The sequence below is a fragment of the Oxyura jamaicensis genome, chromosome Z (assembly GCF_011077185.1).
Source record: "Oxyura jamaicensis isolate SHBP4307 breed ruddy duck chromosome Z, BPBGC_Ojam_1.0, whole genome shotgun sequence".
Lineage (NCBI taxonomy): Eukaryota > Metazoa > Chordata > Aves > Anseriformes > Anatidae > Oxyura > Oxyura jamaicensis.
Window position 1 is genome coordinate 35,555,939 of NC_048926.1, and position 14,804 is coordinate 35,570,742.

A 14,804-nucleotide genomic window follows, 5' to 3' on the forward strand; every position below is an offset into this window, starting at 1 on the left:
TCACTGAAATGTGTATACTGAAATATGGATGTTATGACAGCAAATGAAATCACTTTTTTCTTGTGAAATCACATGTTAAGTGTTTTGTGATATTTCCCATTGTGTGGAAGGTTTGTTTGTAAACTAGCATATCTGCCTATCAGCTTTTATTGTGTCACTGCTGTTTCTCTGTGATGTATTTCAGGATGTCAAGCTTTCCAATCTAGAGAGCAAAATGATTGAGACTGAACAGGCCATGACTGAACTTGAGACTGCTGCATCTCAACAACTACATGGTTTGGCTAAACAGAGTGGGCAGGCTTTGGAAACAGTTCAGAAGAAGCTGCTGCTCGCCAATGAAAGAGTAGAAGAGTTCATGACATTTGTGAAGGTTTGAATTCGGATTTTTCTGAGTGTTCACCTAAATAAGCGTAGTCCTGGGTGAAAGTGAAAAAGGCAAAAGACCAAGTGGGCTAATCTTTGCTGCATTCACTGATCTGGAACAGTCTTTGAAGGTCATGTACTGTCTGTGTGTTAGCTCTGAACTGGTCTGAATGGGCAGGAAAGAGTCAATGGCTCTAGGTCTCTTTCCTAAATTTCTCTATCGGTCACCTTTTTGTACATGGCTGCCAGCATACTTATTTCCAAGAAAAAAAAAACATGGTTGTGTAGTAAATCACTCTGAAAAAAAGATTTTTCCAGCACATTGGAGAATACAACTCATATCTGCTGATTAGTGTGAATTACCTCATTTCCCACAAGCATGTGTTTTTGAAACTTAATTTTCATGGGGAAAGATTAGCTTTCTTCTAATACAGAATGGTTCCTCTAGGAGGAAAAAATGAGTGTTCTTTCCATAGCCACATGGTTATTTTTGGCCAAGTATGGGAAAATCTGAATTAATCTCTATCTACTATCTCTATCTATCTATCTGAATTAGTGTCTATTTTTTTTTTAATAAAACACCCTGACAGATGACAGAGCCACAATTCACTCTTCATTCAGGTTGATATGGAATGACTCCATTGAATAAAATGCAGTAGCAATTATTGAAAAAGGAGATAAGCAAGTGTTTGTACTATAGATATCTTACATATTCCCATAACAAAAAGTTTATCAAAAATTAGAAAATGAGAAAGTAAAAGATCTTATGTTCTCAAAAGTAGCATTAATGACACAAATCACATATTAGCAAATATCATGATGCTTCATTTGATGTTGAATAATATGACTGCTTTTCTGTTAATAACCATAACTATTCATTAGCATTTATATGGTTGTACTGTACACACACACACCAAAAAATATATGCAGTTTCTCTATAAATAATAATAATATATAGGTACTAAAGCTAAATATGTACTTCTTCTCCTGGATAAAAGAATATGCATGCAAATTTCAAATAACAGTTTTGCTGACTACAGTTACTTTGCAGAGAGATTTTTTGAAAATAAAAATGCTGTGTATGATTCAAATATTGATGAACCTTAGAAGTTCATCAGTTCCTTAGAAGACTGCTTTCTTTAGTTTCTTTAGGTACAAAATATTTATGGTTAAAAAGTTATCTGAAAACAAATTTTTGCACAGTTTACCACTGTAAGAAGTATACTAAAAACCTTGGTGTTTCAACAGAATTTTGTAGTATATTAAGTAAATCACGTCAAAATACCTCTTAGGTAGTTCATGCTATAGCCTGTATAGGAAGATCAAGATGGCACAATAGGAAGTGGCTGTACTTCTTCCTGCATGAGCTCTTCCTCTGAAGTCCAGTCTGTCTCATTTCTAATGTCTCCTTCCAGGTGGCTGTCAGTTTTCCTGTGACCTTGATGTCTGGTTCTCCGTGTAGTCTCAGTAATTCAAACAAGTATTTCTTTATAGACATCAAATTTAATCAAGTTTAAACTCTTTCTGAACCTGTTCAACATATTTTTATGACTCTCTTTCCTTTGTCTTCTATTCTGTTCGTTTTTCAAGCCTGACTTGATTTTTTTTTTGAGTGGAGGTGTAATCTTCTCCTCATTAATCAATTGAAATCAGTTTTTATTTATCTATTTATTTATTTTTACCATGTATCTCATGACATTATATAATTCTTTTTAATGTACGACAATTAAGTAATTTCAGCATTGCTAATGAATAGGTTCAGCTAATAGAGGAACTTTAGAGAAGAGAGTATGGCTCTTTCTTTTTATAGCACCTAGTTACGGAAAAATTCAGGTAGCAATCACTGTGGTGTGTTTTGTATATCCGGTTTTTAATTTTATTCTGAAGAAGAAAATGACTCTGATACATGAAGCAGGAACGGCTAATATACATTTGAAAATACATACGTATTTCATTAGAAAATAATATGTATTTCATTAGAAAATACATACCTCCTAGCATCTAAGAAAATTAAATGCAACTATGGAGTAGGTCTTGAAATGCAACTATTGAGTAGTTATTCTTGAAATCAATCCTGTAGGGATCAATTAGAGGTAAAAACTAAAAAAGTGGATTGTAGGTATGTGATCCAAAAGGAAGGAGAATCAAGAAGCATTGGCCTTTGCCAAAATAATCATATTATTTTGAGAATTATGAATACTTGTAGTACTTATAATGTATAGCATGAATTCATATATAGTGAATAACAGAATACTGAGGGCTCGAACTTTGAAGGAATGAAGGGGCTTCTGTAATGGGACAGTCATTGTTCTTGGAACCTAGTACAAGTATGCATCAGGACCATAAGCAGTAATAAACAATGACTACTAGGATCCCTGTATTATGAGAAGAGAGTTAATTCAGCAAAGGACACTGACAGCAGTGTGCTATTTTTCTTCAAAGGGATTATGAAGTGTCTTAGCAAAATTGAATGTTACTGTAAGCACGCAACAAATTGTCAGAGGTCAGAAAACACAAGAACTAATGATGTAGCATCACATCAACTTGACAGACTAGAAAAGTTAAGGGTTCCACATACAGGAGGGAGAAAAATTTACATTGTCAGTCTCCACAAGAGAAAAAGGCAGAAAGTACTAATAACAGTTAGGTGTGCAAATGAGGTGAAGCTTAAGGCTTTGGTATTATGAAATATTGAACCATTTTCTAATGGTAGAGGAGCTTTGTAAATCAACTTTAAACAGAATGGTCTGAGTGTGGTGTTTAATTGGTAATTAGAAGGTTACCAGCAAGCTGATAAACATAAGATGAAGATTTCATAAAATTATTTTTTTTAAAAAAAATATCATTCTCATGTAGGCTAATGTAGGCTATCACAAACAAATTGGATTTGCCTAACAAGGAATGCAAAGAGAAAATAACAGGTTTTCTGCACTAAAATGTAAGGAGTCTGAACAAGGAAAGCAAATGGGTATAGCTCAATTTCAAACAGCAGTTAGGTGTAACAGCCAAAAAGAAACATTGTGAGATGATATTACATAATTTTATTGTAAACATTTCCGGTATATACTTGTCCAGATACACATAATTGTTCCATTCAAGAAGGATTTTAGTATTAGGGAGAATGTGTAAAAGAGGTGTCTGTGAGCTGGGAGGGAGAGAAGACATTCTGCATTAAAAGATGCTATTGCTTGTTTCCAGAGTCATTGATAACTCAGAATGACAGGATCGTGAGTGCATTTGGATCAATATGCTAAGTCAGGAAACCCAGAGGAGAGGTTTCTGGTAGGAGTTTGTTATATACCACTGGATCAAATTAGAGTATTTGATAAGCTACTAGTTAATCACATATTTGTACAATAAAGCACTGCATTGCTATGGAGATCATAGTTTGGAAGCTTCGGTAGGTAACTAGAACCGCTAGATTGTAAACTCCAGTGATAGCTTCTAAAAATTGTGGAAGATACAAATAGAAAGAAAAGTTGCTGCATCTAATATATTGTAAGTCATTCCTGGAACCATTTTTGTTGGAGTGTGGTATAGGCATCAGGCATTATGTCCTAAATCACATTTAGGGGGAATAAACAGGGCACCTGAAATAGTTGACATTGCTGATTCAGAGTAGCTCATTCTTCAATGTTGTAATAAGGAAGATTTAGGCTAGGAAAAGATATGAAAAATTGCACACTGTAACAGTTTAAGTAATAAAAAACATAGCTCCATAATTAGAGGATAGCTCCTTATAAATGTCTATTTCAGTTTGATAGGAAAGAGAACAAAATATTTAGAAATAAAAAGGCAAAATAAATGAAGTAGGAAATGGATTATAGGTGATAACCTGAAAATGTGAGTAGTAATAGTATAGTGGATGGAGATTAAGATAAGATAAGATGCAATCTGTGGTTAGCAAGGCCAAGAATTTTTCTGCCCCACAGAAGGGTAGGATTTAAAAATATGCTAATAAGATAGTTATTACATGCTGGATATGAACTGCTACTAGACAAAGTAACCCTGTAGCAGTGTAAATAGAAATCTTGTATAAATATTTGTGTTCTGTATCTGGAAGGAAGTAGGCTGATGTTATATGAAGATGATGAAACATGTCCAATCTACTCATAACTGAAGGAGTTTAAACAATTTCTAGTAAGAAGTACTCGGTGTTACACTGTCATGGGGCTGGTTAAGGAATTTTTTTATTTGTTAAGTAAGTACATTTTGAGTAAGTATTCAAAGTATATACTCAAAACTGGCATGAGTATTGAAGTAGTTTAAAAATGCTAATATTGAGTCAATACTCAGAAAAGGCAGTCAGGATAGATATCTGTAGGTCAGTTAGTCTGACCTAATTTCTGCCTAAAATAATGAAAATCTTATACAAAATTAAATTCTTAAACTATTAAAGTATAGAGCGGTAGTTATACTTCTTAGAATGGCTTTATGGAAAATAATTTATGTTGAATAAATCTGATTTCTTTCCTTGAAGAAAGTGCAAGTCAGTTGATAAAGTTTAATATTCATTTTAATATGCTGTTTTTTAAAATGCATCACCTAACACTCTGAAATATCCAGATGTACACTAAAATGTACACTATGCAATATCAGTAATATGTTAAATAGATGAAAAATCTATTATAATAGATGAAAGAGGTTGAATTGCAAAGTAATTCATGATATTTAGGTGTTTCTAGAGTGCTGTGAAGAACTCAGCTTGACTGGGTGCCCTATGAAAATAGGATAGAGCATGTTTTCATAGTTTGTTATGAAACTGTCCAAAATCCTCCCTAATTGTTTTCTTTCATTACAATGCATTTTTTTTAAAAAAAACTCATTATAGTTTGACCATATATTCCTGCCACAGATTCTTCCAGAAAGCTCAAGACCCAGTAACATTGTCTGTCTTACTCAACTTGTACATCAGGAACACACACACACACACTTTTTTTCCCTAAAAAAAAAAAAAAAAAAAAAGTAGTCTGCAGTGTGCAGTGGTAACATCTGCATGAGTATGGAATCTCAGAATTTTTTGACCTAGATGAAGATGTTTCAAAATTCTGATAAGGCCTATATTCAACTACTGCTGTAATAATAGGTGATTGCGACTGAGTGCTTTGAAGTCAGCTTAGCGCATCTCTCACTTCCACAAAGCCTCTGTGATTTGGGAGGTGTGTGTTCTCCATAGAGGATACTCCTGAAGCACAGTTCACATCTGGTCTGTTCTGGCATTGTTCTTGATAGGTCTCCCATATAACCATCTGATAAAATTGACTGCCAAAATCAAGACCCATGGCAGTTTATTTGGCAAGCTTAGTGGATTTACTTGGGGATCTAACTCTGATTCTCTTAAGACATCTGCCCTCATTTCTGCTACTCAGAGCAGGCCTTAAGCTAGTTGCATTTTCCCCTTGTTCTGTTGGTTGATACATAGCCACATGCAGCCGTACACATCAGAGGCCTTCTTCCACCTCTGCTTGGCTGAGTGATGTTCTGCCAGTGCTTTACCATTCAGTCAACTTACCTTAAATCCCAATATATGTCAGTCTCTCACACCTTTCCGCAGTTTATCTTTATTCTGGCATCATTATTTTTTTTTTTCCATGGCATATTTTCTCACTGCTGCCTTGGGCTATAGTTTAATATGCAGTTTAAGATAAATTAACACTGATGTTAAAATGCTCCCACTTCTTTTAAAAGTTCCACTTCAGAGTGACTCTTACTGTTAATTCTGCCCTAATGAAACTCACTCAAGATTTCATAAACATCATATTAGGTTAACTGTGATCTGTCTCAGGAAAATGCACCTACTTAAGTTAAACTTTTGAAAATGCAGGGCACTTGTTTTAGTGCACCACCAAGGAGGCAGAGCAAAGATGCAAGATAGAGATGTTGGGGATGCCTTTTTTAGTGGCAGTTCTGATTTAAAATGTCACATGAAGCTAGTTTTCCTGTTACAAAGAAAGAACCTAATTAATGACTCATCCTTTTCTTGTTAAAAAATCCTGCTATTTGAAAAATTTCTAATATTTATCATTCTCTTGAACTGTTCTGTATTGGGAAAGATAGAACATTGCCATGAAGCATGATCTTCTTGGAATGGCCATGTGCAGATGATATCCTATTTGCTCTTTATCTCAAAAAGAGAGAAAAAGAGAAACTAAATAGAATTAGAGATGATTTGTGTTGGAAGGTTCAAATATTTGGAAAATATTCTGTGGCTTTTGATCAGTTCCTTTGCAACAACAGAGCAATAGAAGTACTGCTACTGACTGTATGTCAAATTACAGTCAGTTCTTTTGATAGAAGAAAGTCCTTGCAGTGCACTCTCAGAATTCTCTAGTTATAGTTAGACAGTAAGAAATGTTCTTCATAGGGCATTTCCACTGGTGAATGTATTACCAAAATCTGGGGATTTAATTTTAGCAGTATTGCTATTCTAACCTTCTGCGCCCAAGGTGTGCAGACCATCCTTTTAATATGGGTACCTAGATCAGACACAGAATGCCACTGAGTGATGTGGTGGTTTTACTCAGCTGAGCAGCTGACCTCAACCACAATTGTTCTCTCACCCTCTCCCCTCAAAGGGAAAGGGGAAGAAAATAGGATGATAAGGGCTCAAGGGTTCAGATAAGGACAGGGAGATTGCTCACCAATTATCGTCATGGGCAAAACAGACTCAGCATAAGGAGATTAATACAATTTACTGCCTATCACTAGTAGACTAGCACAGTGAGAAACTAAAAGCAAACTAAAAACACCTTCCCCCCATCCATCCTCTTCTACCTCCTCCCCCAAGGGGTGCTGTGGAACAGGGAACAGAGGCTGCGGTCAGTCCCTAACGCTTTGTCTCTGCCAGTCCCTCACGGTCCCTCCCTGCCCTGCTCCCCGTGGGGTCCCTCCCACGGATGCCGTCCTTCCCGAACTGAGCCTGCGGGGGCTGCCCACAGGCAGCAGCTCTTCAAGACCTGCTCCCACATGGCTCCGTACCACGGGGTCCATCCCCCACGAGCAAACTGCTCCAGCACGGGTCCCCCATGGGCGGCAGCTCCCCCCAGACCCCTGCTCCTGCGTGGGCTCCTCTCCACGGGCTGCAGCTCCGGCCCGGGGCCTGCTCCTGCGGGGGCTCTCCATGGGCCGCAGCCTCCTCCAGGCCACATCCACCTGCTCCAGCGGGGGCTCCTCCACGGGCTGCAGCGTGGAGATCTGCTCCGTGTGGGACCCATGGGCTGCAGGGGGACAGCCTGCTCCACCAGGGGCCTCTCCACAGGCTGCAGGGGAACTGCTGCTGCCTGCCTGAGCACCTCCTGCCCTCCTGCTGCACTGACCTGGGGGTCTGCAGGGCTGGCTCTCACTCCTCTCTCCCAGTTGCTGTTGAGCAGCAGGTTTCCTTTTCCCTTTTTTATAAATCTCCTCTCCCAGAGGCCCAGACAGCATCACTCCATGGCGCAGCTCTGTACAGCAGCGGGTCCCTTTGAGAGCCGTCTGGAGCTGGCTCTGGTCTGACATGGGGCAGCTGCTGGGCTCTGCTCACAGAGGCCACCCCCTGTAGCCCTCCTTGCCACCAAACCCTTGCCATGGAAACCCAATACAAATGATTATTTATTTCTTCATTTAAAATGCTAAGCATAATAGGTAATTGTAAAATCTTATACTTGGAAATTATAAATAAGGGACTAAATTTTCATTAATATAGAACTGCACTTTGTTGTGCAGATGAAAACTGGTTTATTTTGGAAAGTACACAATTTAGAAGTGTTGTCTGACCAAAGGTTTCTTCAGTGGGTCACTGGGACATTTTACAAATGACACAAGATAGTATCACTTTCATAAATCAGCACTGTCAGTTTTGCTTTGAAAGTGGACACCTTTCACATGACTTCAAGTTCCTAGAAAATATTCCACACTGGGAACCTTTACAAGTGAAAAAGTAAATATAATTCATTTATTACATTCCAGACTGTCAACACTTTACCTAGAAAAGTATACCCAGGGTGATTATTTTGTATTGTATGGAGAAGACGATGAGTCTGCCAATCTATGTCCAGTCAAAATCAGCATAATATACAGCATAATATATGATTGCAGGGAGGTGTTCTAGTCTGATGAGTACCAGTCTTCTTATCTGCAAAATACATAGCTTTAAGAGAAGGTGTCTTGACATGAAAAGCAAATTTGTGTAGCAGAAAAATCTTACCATTTACAAAATCAGGCACTCACTGCTTCTTTTTCTCTATGTGTGCTGCTTTAGGAAACAAGGAGAACCACAGCTTTTATTATGAAATACCAACCTTTCTTGGTTCTGTGCAGAAATTGGTGATAAATTAAGCTAATCTCCATCAGGATTACTCTGCATCTGGGATTTAGGCAAATTGAATCAGAGGCTTGAATAGTGACAGTGAATATCTATTAGACTGTAAACAGAATAATAGGCCCTGTGAATTTTAATGAATGAAGTGAATGGCTGAATTCTTATAGTTTACAGAAGGCATATGGTAAGTGATGCATACAGTATGCCAGGAACAGAGTATAATGTAGATGTCTTAATAGATAAAATCTTCATTACTATAAATGAAGAATAAATGGAAGGATTTTGGAAAGCTTTTCCTTATTCTTCTTTTCTTTTTAGCTTTAGAAGGATAGCATTTCACTTTGTTTTTTTTTGTGACTGTGACAGGTAAGGATGATAACCGATATGGCTTAAAATATTTTGCACAGTAGTTTTTTATATCCTTTTCTGTATTAACAGCTTGGAGGAATTGATTAAGTGATGCAACCAATTTAACTGTACATGTATGTCTCATGCAAAGTTTAGGTGCATGTCTGACTCACATGGATAATTTTCTTGATAGCGCTGGTTTCATTTTTGTTATGGTGACTGGGAAGCATCCTCATAGACCATAACCCCCTAATACTAGTCACTGTGCAAACAGTTCCAACATACAAAATCTGAACAGGAAACTATTTTCACCAACTTGCAAATAACTTCCTATTCTGCCTCAGGGAAAAAAAAAAAAAAAAAAAAAAAAGTTATAAGTTTATTTCAGAGAATGAGGCATGAGGCTCCAGCAGGCTCTACTGGGAGCTTCTTGGAGGCCTCTGCATTGTACTCCCTGGAAGGATATAGATCCATTTGTAACTCCTTTAAATATGTAGTAGATGAAAATGATGCACATTTCACTCATAAGAGAGAAACGGCTTTTTTTTTAATATATATAATGTAGTTATTTAACAAAGCTTAATCATAAATTAGACAGCAACTCAACACAATTCAGGATGGCGATGTACTCTTGTATATCTGCTGCATAGAGGACAGGGTCAGAGGAACTGTCAGGAGGTCCTCCCCTTGAGTCACAGGATTCAGAAAGGACACTCTTGCATGCTAAACTCCTTCTCAGAGAGCAGCCCAGGTGCAGCTGGATCCAAACATAGTTCCAAACTTGGTGAACAGTTTATGTCTAAAGGTTGAGGAGATCCTCCCATTGAGTCATGAGGTACAGAGTGGACCCCCATGCTTTCTAAACTCCTTGAACTGAAGAAGTAAGGAGCCTAGGTGTGGCTGAATCCTCTCCTAGTCCCTGACTTGGTCAATGGTTTATGTCTAAAAGATTATATGTGCACAATCAATCTAAGATACAATCTTAGAGAAGCTTACAAAGTTTAGCCATCTATTAATCACTCACCAAGGATCTGTTGTGGCAAGTGATCTCTTGCAAGGAGTAAAGGATCTCTGCAGCAGGTGTAACCTTGAGAGGCATCCCTACTCTAGAGTAGATCTGTCCTGCAGCCTGCTGCCATACAGGAGAGCTCTACAGGCTTTTGGCCTGCGCACTGTCTATGGAGTAAGATGATTGACTCATAGTTATGTTTGCATACCGACTGCAGATGTTAGTGTCTTCCAAATCTGGCTCACGTCCAGCATTGACCAGCATTGTGGTCAGGTGAGTGTGTTGCTCAGCCTGCCCCTTGGCTATTGTGTGGTGTCTGTCTCTCCTGAATCCACGCTGAGCTGGTTACAGCCATCGCAATCAGATGCACCTGTCACAATCACTGCTGGTGGTTATTGCTTGAGCAGGGTTTCAGGTGAAAGGCCAGGCTGGGCAAAGGAAGGCAGTACACTGTCACAAAATGACCTGGAGAGACTGCTTTCTGAAATCTGATATTTCAGCTCTGTACATAATTTAGAGGTACTCAAAGGAGCCTAGTTTAAAGGTAATGTTGAGTTCAGGGTCTGAAAGATAGAAACAGTGATTCTGACTGGAAAATGTCATAAGTGGAAGATGTAGGGGATAGATGCAAGGCCATGAGCTTTAACTGATAGTAACACCTACTGGGAAAATGCCAAGAAAAATACCAACACTTGAAATGAAGGGGAAGGGTCTCCAGCAATTATTTATTTAACAGTTCATGTAGAAATAATTGTTCAGTGTATGTTGATCAGATTACTAAGGAAGTCCATGCACAGAAAACAGAAACATCCACAGACAGAGCCTTGTGAAGTGTCTCCACAGTAGTTTAGAAAGGTGGGCATTGAAGGGATTGCCTAAAGGGCATGCTGAAAGTGCTACCAGAGAGGTGGGAAGAGCTCTAGGAGAACTGGAATCATAAAAATTTACAGCATTTTTTTAAAAAAGGGCAGTTGATAAGAGGCCAGCTGATTCAAAGAATGTCTTTAAGAGTATAAGGAATGTAGAGCTGACCTCTTAAATTAGGTTTCAAACATGTTTGTTTCAGCTGTGCAGTGGTCATACACAGGGCATTTGATTTAGAATTGTTATGCTTTGTTTGGGTTTCTGCAGAAAGGGAGCTCAGACACTGAACTGAATATCAGGAAAATCTTGGTGCTTTTCACATCTTGGTCACTGACCTGCAATGTGACCTTTAGAGTGTTGCTTCACCTCAGTATTTCTTGGTCTGCCCTGAATATTCTTTGTTTGCTGTGTCCAGTATAACTGTGCTGACTTTGTCTGCCCTGACTGTTCAGATAATAAGTTCTCTGAAATCCCAGCCATCTCGTACTACATGTGTGCAAAACTCCATTCTCATCCCCCCCCCCTTTTTTTTTTTCCATGTGCAAATAACTGTAATATATGACATTTTAAAGAAATGATGCTAGTTTTGCTAGCACCTTTGTAAATCAGAGGTAATTCTGTTGAAACACGAGAATTTACAGCAGGAAAAAAATTCATGTAAATGAGGTGGGACTTAAATGCTGAAGTAAATAGGACTTTAAATTATTATTATTGCCCATTTCACATAAATATAATTTTAGAAACCAATATATTTTGACAGAAATATTCTGCCTGTCATCCCACACTGATTATACATATTTCAACTCATTCTCTACTATAGAGAAAACTATTATTTTTTCTCTGTTATAGATCACAAAACATGTTAATTGTGTTGAAAATTTAGCAGCAGTACAATGAAAACTATGGAGTATTTTCTGACATTTAAGAAAAGCCTCAGTCTGAAAACATTGGGGCCTACAAGTTAAATTTTTGACAGTGTTAATGTACTGGAGAGATTAAATAACTGTAAAGCTAAAATATTATATGTGACCGAAGGTCTCACATGTCAATAAGTGGTGTGTTCTATAAATGAGGAGCCCATCTGATTTTACAAGAGAGGCTTCTTTCATCTCAAAGTCATGTTACAAAGAATGCTGTGAAAATAATCAGAGTTTTAATGCAAGATTTCAGGCATAAGTGAAAGAGTGATAACTAAGCAGTTATTTTAGGATGATTAAAAAAGAAAAAGAAAAAGAAAAAGAAAAAGCTGACTAGGAATGCAAAAAATAATTTTGAATCGCAAAGGGAATTCTAAAACATGGAAGTACACTCCTAAGTATTAATATTACTAATTAATAATAGTATGTATGTCTCTACATAAATACAAACTACATTATAATTGGCAAGAATAAATCCATTGTTTACATGTGGTTTGCTTTGAAAACAATCTAAAATAAAAAACGAGCTGTGACCTAGATCTTTTGTGTTGTTGTTGTTGTTAATTTATAGATAAATTATACTATATTTTAGGAAATACTACTGAATTTTTATTTCTTATAATTTTCATATGTATGTTATATTTATAATCTTCTTCACCATGCTTTTTCATACCTGGAGCTGATTAACAGAATACAGTCAGTAGAATATTGTCAATTTGGTACTTGGAAATTAATTTTTATAAAGAAGTGATTTATTTTCAATAGTTTTGAATCAAGGAAGAATGATAATTGGTTAGAGGATGTGGAATGACTGTTAGCAAAGGTATTGTGGAGAAATAAGTACTTAAAAGTTTCCAGGTAACTGAGACTTTACCCCCTCAATTCTCCTAATGTCAAGCAGGAATAACACAGCTTTAGCCACATAGTTGCACAAATTCAAATCTTATTTGCAATCTAAATGAGATTATAAATTTTTGTTCAACACTGTTTCTCATTTCTGTCATTGTACCTTCATGTTTTTCTTCAGTGTTGCAGTTTAATGGATTTTTTGGCCCTACATTTCCCCCCATTCCTAAATGCCAGGAAATTGAGTTTTGTGTTCAAGTACCAAAATCCTGCATCCCTTTTTCAGTTTGTCTGACTCAAGAGCTTTGTCAAGAAATCTGTGGTGGATTTAGCTCTTGAAAAACAATACTATGCAAATCTGTCTAATCTTTTCCAGATATTCTTACTACTTGGGTTTTGGGTGTTACTGAATTCACCTTTTTTAGTTCACCGTCCATCATCTGTAGCTCAGAGCCATAAGGAAGGCAGGATTGTGCTGGGATGTTGGACTACAAACAGGAGATAGCTTTTGCCACAAGGGTAGAAGAGGCTGGTAATATTTTAAATGACTTCAATTAATCTTTCAGATCTTGTCTGTTAGATCCTTAATTATGCTCATGTGTGTTCAGACTTGCTTGTGTTAATGAATGTGGAAAATTTTGTTGTGGATGCAACTGCAGTATTACATTATTCTGTATGTGCACACTGCAATTTCTCAATCTTTATTTAAAATGTAACTCTAACAGGTCATCAGGTGAGACATTTCTTCCAGGCAATGTGTGCTTTCATCTTCCATAAGCTCTCTGAAGTTGTGAGCGCTATTCTCTGTGCTGATCAACATAAGATTGTTTATTTTAAAATCGTATATATCAATGGGATAGATGTATTTCTCCCTTTCAGCTCTTTATTGAATCAGCCTTCGAAACTTTAAAGCTCTGCTAGCTTTTAGATAATATTGTCACTCACACGCTCCCTTGAGTGAATATTTTTGTTTTGTTTGGTTTTTAATTCATTGTAGAGCTTGTCAATTTTTGTTTTCTTTTATGTTGATAGAAAAGATAGTAAAAGTCTTAGTTCCTCCAAATATGTACAAATAAATCTAAGAAACAAACCATATAGCTTAAACATATTTATTCATAAATGTTAGAATGACAGAAGAAACTGTGACAGCAGTCATTCTGAAATTAGATAAATAAAACCAGTGCAACACCTTACAGATGTGATCTGTATGACACTACCAGAAGAATTACTACTACTTTAATATCTGGTAGTGGCATTCTCAGAATACTGAAGTTGGAGGAGGAAGATAAGACTGGTCTATATTTCCCTCTGCTTTCAGGGCATCTGCTGGACTCTCTGAAATCACGTGTGATCTCTGGGGATCATAAGAATTAATTGAACCTCCTGAGGCTAACTGATTTCCAGGAGCTGGAATGATACTTGTTATAGTCCTTGCCCAGACAAATCTATTGCAGTGGTCTGTCTTGTCTTTATTTCTTGTCTACATTCTTGTCCCTTTCCAAAATACATATATATACACACAAACACACACACACAACTAAGAGGTGTATCTGTTGAAGTGATGGTAGTTGAGGAAACTTAAATAATTTATATTTAAAAAATGAAATTACTGGAGAACAGTTTTTATTTTCTCTGACATACAGGAGTCTTGTGAGATCAGCTTAAACTTTAGTATTCAAAGCATTATGAAAGTCAGTTTTAGAGAGAAAATAGGGACCAAATAACTGAACTTTCAGAAACTTGAATGCTTGTTTTGGCTGCTGAAACAACACATGACATCATCATCTTTGTGTCACTTTTTACATTCATTTAGATTTTTGCTATTGTCAAATGCTCTTTTGGGGTGGTAATTCTCTCTCAACTTTTTGCAATGCTAGGATATGCCCTAACCTTTGGCCAGCTGTAGTTTTTATGTTGCTGAAGTAGAGAAGTTCTTTAAACTCACCATTCCGTTCTATGAAATTTAGATATCATTCTACAGACAGCTGCTTCATATTCACAATACTTTTGTTTCTTTAGGAAACTGACCTTGTTTCAGAAAAGATTTTCCATTTCTTTTTGGTGTAATGGTATAGGAATCCTTACACCATCCCAGTCTACAGGACAAGTGAGTTTCTAAGAACACATTACTTGTACCTAAAGACACTTTTATGTTGAA

General features: G+C 37.1%; 1 protein-coding gene across 9 annotated transcripts in view; it reads left to right on the top strand.

Annotated features, from left to right (window-relative positions):
• Positions 1 to 14,804, top strand: part of CNTLN (centlein) — a 272,348-nt gene that overhangs the window by 242,918 nt on the left and 14,626 nt on the right. For all 9 annotated transcript variants that reach the window (XM_035310123.1, XM_035310115.1, XM_035310117.1 and 6 more), the window contains one exon: positions 185 to 370. In XM_035310123.1, the coding sequence (XP_035166014.1) occupies positions 185 to 370 (186 nt within the window). The remainder of the gene's footprint in view (positions 1 to 184; positions 371 to 14,804) is intronic.